The sequence below is a fragment of the Stylophora pistillata genome, chromosome 8 (assembly GCF_964205215.1).
Source record: "Stylophora pistillata chromosome 8, jaStyPist1.2, whole genome shotgun sequence".
NCBI lineage: Eukaryota > Metazoa > Cnidaria > Anthozoa > Scleractinia > Pocilloporidae > Stylophora > Stylophora pistillata.
The window spans coordinates 3,426,775-3,436,594 of record NC_142526.1 but is presented as its reverse complement, the minus strand read 5'-3'; the positions used below and the strand labels follow the sequence as shown (position 1 = coordinate 3,436,594).

The 9,820-nt window shown below is 38.5% G+C and overlaps 1 protein-coding gene across 2 annotated transcripts; it reads left to right on the top strand.

Moving 5' to 3' along the window:
- Positions 1 to 307: 307 nt before the first annotated feature.
- On the top strand, positions 308 to 8,838 carry LOC148724462 (roundabout homolog 3-like). Of its 2 annotated transcripts, none has more exons than XR_015990670.1 (5): positions 308 to 1,205; positions 1,899 to 2,552; positions 2,934 to 3,482; positions 6,549 to 6,765; positions 7,750 to 7,885. XR_015990670.1 is itself a non-coding variant. In XM_088730445.1 (5 exons), the coding sequence occupies exons 1-5, from the start codon at positions 1,007 to 1,009 to the stop codon at positions 7,888 to 7,890; spliced, it is 1,857 nt and encodes a 618-aa protein (XP_088586571.1). In that variant the 5' UTR covers positions 313 to 1,006; the 3' UTR covers positions 7,891 to 8,838. The 2 variants fall into 2 exon arrangements, 1 of the variants encoding a protein (XP_088586571.1); XM_088730445.1 differs by having other exon boundaries at positions 313 to 1,205; positions 6,452 to 6,765; positions 7,750 to 8,838.
- Positions 8,839 to 9,820: the final 982 nt, after the last annotated feature.

Below are 9,820 nucleotides of genomic sequence, written 5' to 3'. Positions count from 1 at the left end.
CACCAAAGAGCTCCTCTTTCAAGTGTTTGGCGAATTTACTGCGGGAGGGGGGAGGGAAACATTCAGGGGATGGTAGGAAATTGAAAGGTAAGGAAGCTGGAGTTAAACGCCGACTGGATGGGTCACCTGGCTCATAAATAGACTTTAACCTCGATTGTCGATAGTCGATTGGTAATGGCGGAGGAACGTGCAAAACCTGATCGGCATCATTGTTATTCTTACGAAGCTCCCACCTCAACCCCGTTATGGTAGCTTTTTCTTTTCTCCGATAGTTAGCATAAAAGGATCTGTGCTTGATTCCACCAAAGTAACGCTTTTATCACGCATCTTGTTCCTTTGCTAAGAAAGCAAAAAATCACGCCCTTTTAATCTTCCCACGAGTTTTAAAAGATTTAATTAAATTCAAAACTAATACGTGATAAATCTTCTTCTGCCGTCCACAATAGCTTTATCACATTCTTCTGACAACTAATTCATTAAACTAAAAGGGTTTTGACAGATTTGGTGACTAGGAACGAAGCGATCAGAAGGCAACTGCACAAAACTTATTCCCTCTGGATGTAAAAGTCGTGGTTTAAACCAGATTCAGGCCATAAAGTGTGTTGTGTTTCGGGATAAAATTTCGTTACTCACACAACCTTCCCAACACAGGAATTAAGGTTGATATCACGGGGATAAAAAAACTGTCAGGAACACTTCACGAAATGTGGTATGTTATGTATGATGCGTAAGCGAAATTTTCCGTAGACCATTCGGCTAAGAACCTTAACCATACAGCCTTTATAACTATTAAATTGATCAATCCGCCTTGAATCAAATCAAGCACTTTTAAAAACAGATCATACTACAAACAAACGTAGCGTCTCCAACCCATGACGTCTTTCTAGCTATCAAATAAGGCTCTAGCCTGCTGAGCGAAAGGTAATATTAAATTTAGGCAGTGTCAGGTTTCGGTAATATTTTGAGAAAGCTGTTTTCGAGAAAGCTCGATCATTCAGATCTCGTGATGCCTCTCAAAGACCGTTCTTTTCCAATAAGCTCCGGCACAGTTCTAAGTGTTTTCTGTTTGCTTCTTTACTCCGCTGGATTCATTCGAATTGAGACGAAGTTCGATGATTATGAACGAAGATTGAAGACAGTGGAGGAATTCATTCCTCAAGATCAAATGATGCAATTAAGGACGGATTTTGCTCCGACTGAACAAGGTAATGTCCAACTGTCTTTAAATTCCAAACACGGTCGTCCATTTTTTTGCTCCTTAAAAGTTGTTTAAGGATGCGAATTACTCTGAACTGTCAAACGATGAAGTTTCTAATCAAAGTTACTCGAGAGCTAATGGTCATGTCCTCCCACTTCCGTTCTAGCAAAATGAATAATTTAAACAAGATTTATCGTAGAGAGATGTTTTTTTCGTCTTATCATGAGCGATGTACAAAGAAAAACGTCTGAGTTCCCGTGAGGAATAGAACCTAAGAACTACGGATTCCACGCTCCAATGCTCTATCACCGAACCACAGAGACTCTCTAGTGAACAAAGCCCATCACGAAGTTCATATTCGACACGCGTCCTGCATACTGCTAGGATCGGCGATGTCGATCGGTAGAGTCATCATCCTTCCATTAATAAATCGACGCTTCCACAAATCTCACAACGTAGGAAAAGTATACCAGGGATATGTTTTACATCATATCTAGTCATGACCCATTTGACAAGGGGTTAAATCTAAATCTCTTTTACGTCGCTTTTGATGACTGAAAAGGATTTTCTGTCCTCGCTCTGATAAAATTTGTCATCAGCTTCGGTGCTTGTAATTGATCTTAGCTCGTTTTCATGTTAATTGAGTTGACAAGAAAGGCGTTATGAGGTTACCCCTTTTCATTTTATGATACATTTTCAGTAGTCCCCACCACCCCTACCGAGCTTGAGGTTCATCGACAGAAACGCAGTATTTCACATCCATCTCCTATTAATGACTCGGCTGGGATTAGAAAAATGATAGAAGACATTGTTTCATCCACTTGGAAGATTCACCACAACAAAGCTGCTTCGAATGCTTGTCCCCGTGGCCTTCCGGGACCTCCGGGAAGTGCTGGACCCAAAGGTGACAAAGGAAGAAAAGGGAGAAAAGGATCTCAGGGAGTAATGGGATCACCAGGAAAAGGCGGAAAACAAGGAATCATGGGACCACCGGGGATAAGAGGAGAAAAAGGAATACAAGGTGACATTGGGCCACCGGGTATTCCGGGTATCCCAGGGACTAAAGGTGAACCAGGAGAGTCTATTTCAAAGCCAAAAGTGACAATCTCTCCTCCAAAACTTAATGTTAACGAAACCAATACAGCCTCGCTCCTATGCTCTGCTTCTGCAAATCCTGCAGCTCAGATATCTTGGTCAAAGACTGATGGATCGTTACCTAACAACAGGACCATAGTGACGTTTAATGGACTTATGCAGATAAGCAATGTGCTTCTCGAGGATTCTGGCACATACAAATGTGTGGCGAAAAATATCCTGGGAGAAGATGAAAAAGTTTCAAGTGTCGTCGTACACAGTAAGTTGTATATTTATTTACACCATGCGTTTGAAATTGGCCAGATTAATTTTCTTTCACTAGATTTAGGGCTTTAGTGAAAAGAAGGAGTGATGACAAGAAAAGGTGCAGCGTTTCTCCACTGCTACCTTTTATACTTTTGTTTAACTGCCGTGGTGTATTTGTTGTTGTTGCAATTTTTGTCTCACTGTTTTTTTTCTTTGCTTTTTGTTTTGATTTTGAGATTAATTCTTTAGCTTTTAAAATACCTGTAATTGTTTCTAACGGATTACTAGCCTACATAAGATAGTCAAAGCGTGATATGGCCATCAATATCCAAATAGGCTAGTCACATCAGTCTTTGTCACTATTAGATGTGTATTATTCGTTACTCGTCGACAGGTCGTCCGAAAGTCACACTCCCATTTGGTCCAACATACGTTGAAAAGGGTAAGAACATCACTTTACCAAAATGTCACGTTATTAGCTCTCCTCCAGCAGTAATCACATGGTCTAAAGTGCACGGTGAGTTGGCAAAATCCAGGATTGTTTCAAAGGATAGGCAGCTGTTGATAGTTTATGCCCAAAAGCTGGACTTTGGTTTGTACAAGTGTACAGCATCAAATACATTAGGATATGATTCTGCTGTTACGTCGCTCGCTGTTGTAGTATTGCCTAAGTTTATTGTAACTCCACCCACAAAGGTAATAGAGATCATCAGCTACAATATCACTGTCCCCTGTAAGGCCAGTGGAGACCCTCAACCAAAAATCACCTGGGTCAAAGAGAATGGAGAGCTGCCAGTTGGACGATCGCAGGTTAGTGAAGATGGAACACTGAAAATATTTAACTCTAAGAAAGAGGACGCGGGAAGATATGTATGTACAGCAGCCTCGAACCAAGTGATCGCCAAGGCAGTGAGTACAGTGGAATTATCTATTGTCAAAGGGGGTAAGTCCGCTCTATACTTGCATCTTCTATATTTTTAAACCATTTTTTTGTATTTTCATAACTCTAAGAACTTTTACAAGATTTGTAATGCCTAATCCTCGTCACAATTCTTGAAAAATCCTCATCAATGTTGGCGAAGGGAAGAATGGAGAGTCGGGTAAAAACGCAGAATTGAGAGGTAAGCGGGGCGCTTTAACGCATCCGTTAGCAATCCATGGTTTTTCCTTTTTTAACCGACCAACATTTTCATTCTCGTATATGATCTATAGCCATTGCTCTTACTTTTGTTAAAAGCGTTCGTTTCTCCATTATGGGTGTTGGCGGGAAATCGAAGGAAAAGCCTCATTTTATTCAAGAGAAGAAGTAAGCCTTGCAAGGGGACTACCAAATACATGTCATTAATTGGACTCTTGCTGTTTTGATTAGAAATTCTACAGACATACCACTTACCCTATGTCTAAATAGTCTGTTGTTGAAAGATTCTTGGCATTATGAGGGGAGTGGGGATTGGGATTAGGGGAATGCTACCTTGGGATAGTGGACAGGAACAAAGTAACAGATGGGGAAATGATAGCAAACATTTTTCAAAATAATGCTATGCCCGATTCCATGGCAAGAGAAGGAGGGGACGATTCCTCAGCAAAGGACATTATCATTCAGTACTTTGTCACGACAGAAAGGTTTTACACTTTCACGCTCCAAAAACTGTGGGAAAAAAATGAAACTGTGAAGTTTGTTTACTTAATGTCTGTGCCATTCAATTTCAATCAGTATGCGAGCCTGTTTAAAAAACTGAAAGAATACAAGAACTGAAAGAATACAAGATGCCACTGAAGATTATGTAAATTTCCCTATACAGGATTGTATTGTCGACAAGAAACTTGCAAACATTGATTGTTGTGTTGATGAGGTAAGCCGCCTCCTCCTAAAACTCAAGCCCAACAAGTCCCCTGGGCCTGACCTTATCGCGCCGTGCATCTTAAAATCGTGTGCTTCGGAATTAGCACCTTCGTTGACCTATATGCTAAATAAATCGTTCTCTGCTGGCCTCTTACCAGATGAATGGAAACACGCAGATATTACACCTCTACACAAGAAGGGTCCTAAGTCTTCGAGAGAAAACTACCGCCCAATTTCCCTTACTTCAATCCCTTGTAAGATCGGTGAAAAAATTGTTTTCGACAGGACGTTTAATTTCTGGCGTGAAATTGACCTTATCAACAACAATCAATTAGGCTTTCTGCGAGGAAGATCTACTGCAACTCAATTATTATCAACGTTTAATGACTGGGCGAAATCACGAAATCTCTCCACTCCTACCGACGTCATCTTTCTCGATCTTGCTAAAGCCTTTGACAGTGTCCCTCACGAGCGGCTGCTTTTAAAATTAAAAAGTAATGGCATCGACGGTTGTCTGCTTAACTGGCTCAGACATTTTCTGGTTGGTCGCAAACAACGTGTAGTTATCAGGGGATCTTGTTCTGATTGGTCGTATGTAACCTCCGGCACTCCACAGGGGACCATCCTTGGGCCTTTATTGTTTTTGCTGTATATTAATGACATAACAGAATGTGTATCGTCCACAATCAAATTATATGCAGACGATACGAAGATCTATAGAGAGATAATTGACCCGATCACAGATTGTCAGCGTCTTCAGGAAGATCTTACCAATATTGGCGAATGGGCTTGTAAATGGCAATTACGTTTTAACGCGGATAAATGTGAATCTATGCGAATTACACATTCACGTGATAAGTCAGTGACCAATTATTTCTTTGGACAGCCCTTGAAAGACGTAGATAAATTTAAAGATCTCGGTGTTATAATAACTAAGGACCTCTCATGGAGTAACCACATTGGTATAACTGTGAACAAAGCGAATAAAGTCCTAGGTTCTATTAAACGCTCCATAGGCACCGCTAATGCAAATATTTTTTCTATGCTCTACAAATCTCTTGTACGGCCAATTTTGGAATATGTGGTACCTGTCTGGTGTCCTTACCTCGTCAAGAACATCCATGCTCTTGAAAATGTACAGCGAAGAGCTTCAAGACTTGCTTTAAATCAACGCAAAGGAGACATGTCCTACGAAGACCGATGCAAATTGCTAAAATGGCCTACTCTTTCCGACCGTAGAACTTATCTATCTTTAATTGAGTGTTATAAAATTGTTTTTGGTTTTTACCATTTAGATTTTGGAACCTTTTTTGATTTTGCCACAACTAGATGTACGAGAGCAAATCATCAGTACAAACTTTACGTCAAACCAGCAAGACTTAATTGTTATAAACATTCGTTCTTCATTAGGATTGTTAAATTATGGAATGAATTACCAAGAAACATTGTGGAAGCTGATAATCTTCAGCATTTTAAATCTCAGCTTAAATTGTATTTAAATATTTAATTATAACTAAGTATTTTATTTTCATTTAGACTTATTTTTTAGGGAGTTTTCACATAGGGATAACCTCTTAACTTCCTTTTCTGGAAGCATATTTTCCATTTCCTCTTAGTGTATACATAGTCTGCTTCTGGAATAAATAAAGTATGTATGTATGTATGTATAATGAGAGCAACCTGCTTTTTCGATAAGAAAAATTATCCATACTTTGGCCGACTGAATGAAACATGGCCAGGCGGACCGTGCTTGACTAATACTAAAACTGACTGGAATTCACATAAAACGGTGCTCAGCATTGTGATACATGGCTTTTAAAGAAAACTTGTGAGACTACTCATTAGAAGTGGGTTAACGTAACGCAAATAAATGTCATGGGTGACCTGAAGCTCATGGATTTTACGCTGCTTGTTTTTGACGTTTAATATTCTTAACCTTTTTAACTATCTCAGCATAATCCGCACCCAAAGTCTGTACTAGTCATTTCATATTGTTCAAGATAGGACTTAAAAACAATAAATGTGGCTAAATATAAGCCTTATAGTTTATTTCATTTACTCTTATTTAGAATGTGGGCCTGTTGGTGTGGCAGATAATAATATAATTCCAGATGCCAGAATAACAGCAAGTAGTTTTTACAGTATCAATTATCATCCATACTACAGCAGACTCAACGAAAGTAGGGGGAGCGGAGCGTGGTGTCCTAGGCATCCATCTACTACAGCAAACTATCTTCAAGTTGATATGGGTGAAGTGCGTTTTATTTGTGCTGTAGCTACACAAGGAGAACGGGCGACATCTGAATGGACCACCAGCTACAAACTACAATTATCTACAGACGGTACAATTTGGAATACTTACGAGGAGACGAATATTGAAAAGGTATGGAAACAGCTTTGATTGACATTTTCAACAACTAACAAAGAGTTTGAAGTCAATGCAAATAATTGGCAAAGAGATCGCATACACTCAGATGGTGAATTGGACACTTATCTTCATTGGCCATTGCACCAGAAAACGGTCGTCAGAGATTATAAGTTTGTGTATGACAGGTTTGATTGGAAATTTTAAAAAGAAACTAATGCGTCTTTTGACCGAGACGAAACGTCGTCTAAACCAAACAAAAAGCATTTTTTCAAAAGTAGTTCACTTTTCTTTTAAAGATGAGATTGATTAAAAAAAAAACCTTTAAACTAGGATTGGAGTCGAATTTTTTTTAACAGAATGCTTTAATGACTTAAACAGAGGTAGTTCATCTATTCTCGAGTGTGGTGTGTGACGTCAAAGAGATTTAGAAATTATTTGGACATTGTGCTGCGAAGACTTTTCCACCCACGATACATTAACTAAAACATCATTTCTCATGATGATATCTTGTTTTGCGGATTTCGTGAGACAGGAAACGTCTCCATCTCTCTTTCTGTTCCTTATTTTGTCTATGTTATTGATTCATTATGCTTTGGTTTATTTTTTTGGCCTTTTCCTCTTTCGCAAATCACAATAGTGACATGATATGTGCACGCTGCACACACTAGCTTAAGTATTAGCAACATTGATATGCGGGGAAAGATTCAAGAAGAGACTTTGCATTTGGTTTCAGAGAATGAATGGTAAACAATCCAAAATAAAAAAAGATAAAAAAGTGAAAAACGTGTCGAAAAATTAACTTCGTTTGGAAACGCCGGGCCGCAATACAATATAACACAAAAATGCCTGAAAGAAGTGAGCTGTTGAGACCTGTTCAAATGCCCCCTACCTCCCTCTCCCCCTCATCCGGCACCCCCTTCATTTTATTGTATTTAGAATTGGTTCACCATAACAAGTTGTTCACTCGTTTTTTTTTTTTTCGTCTTTTTTTTAAATCAGGTGTTCCCAGGAAACTCAAATCAGAACAGCATTGTAAAGCATTCAATCAGAAATAAATTCAAAGCCAGATACGTTCGCTTTTATCCTGTAACATACAATAGTTATCCCTGTTTAAGGGTTGAAATATTTGTGCTAAAGTAATACATCAAATATGTCCATTCATCCATCAGCCTAAAAAACTGAAAGAAAATTGTCAAATTAATAATGGCAACTGAACTGAGTGGAGTACAATTTGGGCTGAAATCATACGCGTGATTTCAAAATCGAACGAGCGCGCAGTGCGAGTTCGATTTGAAATCAAAAATATGATTTCAGACCAAAATTTGCACGACGCGAGGTTCAATTACCACTTTATTAAATCGATTTTGAAGTCGCCCAAATACAGGACTTGGTCAATTCAAATATTTTATTGATGCAGTGTTACATACATTTTGAACTCGCCCAAATACAGAAATCTAAAATCTGAAAATCAGAAATCTTGGAATCTGATTAGTTGTTTGTTTTAAGTGTAACATCCTCATTGGCTGGAAAAAAGATACGATTTAAAGCAAAAAATGGTGCGATTCATGAATAAATCGCACCAGTTAGAGCCAATCAGATTACAGAGACCACCAATGATTTCAAAATGGATGTAATAAATAGGGATACACGGGAAAATAAAGACTAGCAAACGAATCAACAAACTGATTAACCAACTAACCATTATCAAAGGCGGATCCAGGATTTTCCTTAGTTGGGAGTTGTTCACTTTTTTCTTCGGTTTTCTTTTATTCCAGTTGTTCTCATGAACTCAAATCAGAACAGCATCACAAGAGCATCTACTCAGAAATTAATTCAAAGCCAGATACGTTCCGTTTTATGCTGTAACATACTATCATTGGCCATTTTGACAGTAGAAATATTTGCACGAAAGTAATGCATTAAATACGTCCATTGCATGCGTCCATCTAAAATCAAAATTAACAGAAAACTGTTAGTTAAATGGCAAAAATGTAAATAAACCGTAGCAAATAAACAAAAAAAGAAATCTGAATAACCAAGTAACCATTATCAAGGGCAGATCTAGGATTTTTCTTAGGAGTGAGTGAACCACAAAGGAATGACCCCAATGATGTTTCTTTTGACGAGGAGAAGAGCTGTTGCTTAAAACATTTGTGCTAACCTGTCATTTTTATGGAGTTTAACATAAATTCTTTAACCTTAACTTACGCTTTGCTTCAAAACCAATATTTTTTCTCGTAGTGCTTATTTTTTTTATCTTTCTTCCTTTTTTTTTTTTTTTTTTTTTTTTGCAATACTAGTTATAAAAGAAAGCTGCAGGTCATTTCAGGTCATTTCAGGGGGAGGCTGCTACTCACCCCATGCACCCTCCCTCTAGATCCGCCCCTGACTACTCCCCCTTCGCTGCAGTCGGGTAGTAAAACAGTTATACAAATAAACATTTAGGATAAAATATATAAGGTGTTCCAGATCTGTGCTAAATGGTGTGTTTGCTCACTGTCACTTTTCATTTAACATTTGTGGTTAGCTGCTATCGTTGTGAGTTTTGTTTTTTCAATAAGTTAATATCTTATGAAAATGAAATCAATAGATTCAGTGGAATTGAGATTCCTGGACACCTGAAACCAAAAAGTAGAGTAGGCAGCCGATAACAAATCATATCTGTAGGAGAACAATATCAACTCGTCCAAACAATAATGTACCAAGAGGAGAGCGCTAAAACACACCATTAGCAGCTCACTATGCCACATTACTAGCGATGGGTACCTCCTATTCAATGACATTACCTGATGAAAACGAGCAGTAACGAGGTCATAGGGCCGCGATCTACAATTGCCTTTGATAACTAGACTCCTCAAATGCTAATTACTCTTATGAGAAGAAAAGGCTTCATGTTTTTTTGGTTTTTTTGTTTTCCCAAACATTCGCTGATACTAACAGCTGAATCCACCAAAGAGGTCTCCATACCTCTCTGGTATTTGATTAAAAATATTTAAAAAAAAGTTGATCGCTTCACACACACTCACACACACTCACACACACTCACACACACTCACACACACTCACACAC

What these genes read in the sequence shown, in the direction of transcription:
- LOC148724462 (XM_088730445.1), top strand. Translation starts at nt 1,007, where the DNA reads ATGCCTCTCAAAGACCGTTCTTTTCCAATAAGCTCCGGCACAGTTCTA. An exon ending in TTCAAGTGTCGTCGTACACA is followed by an intron (nt 2,553 to 2,933) that starts GTAAGTTGTATA and finishes ACTCGTCGACAG; the next exon opens with GTCGTCCGAAAGTCACACTC. An exon ending in AGGAGACGAATATTGAAAAG is followed by an intron (nt 6,766 to 7,749) that starts GTATGGAAACAG and finishes TTTTTAAATCAG; the next exon opens with GTGTTCCCAGGAAACTCAAA.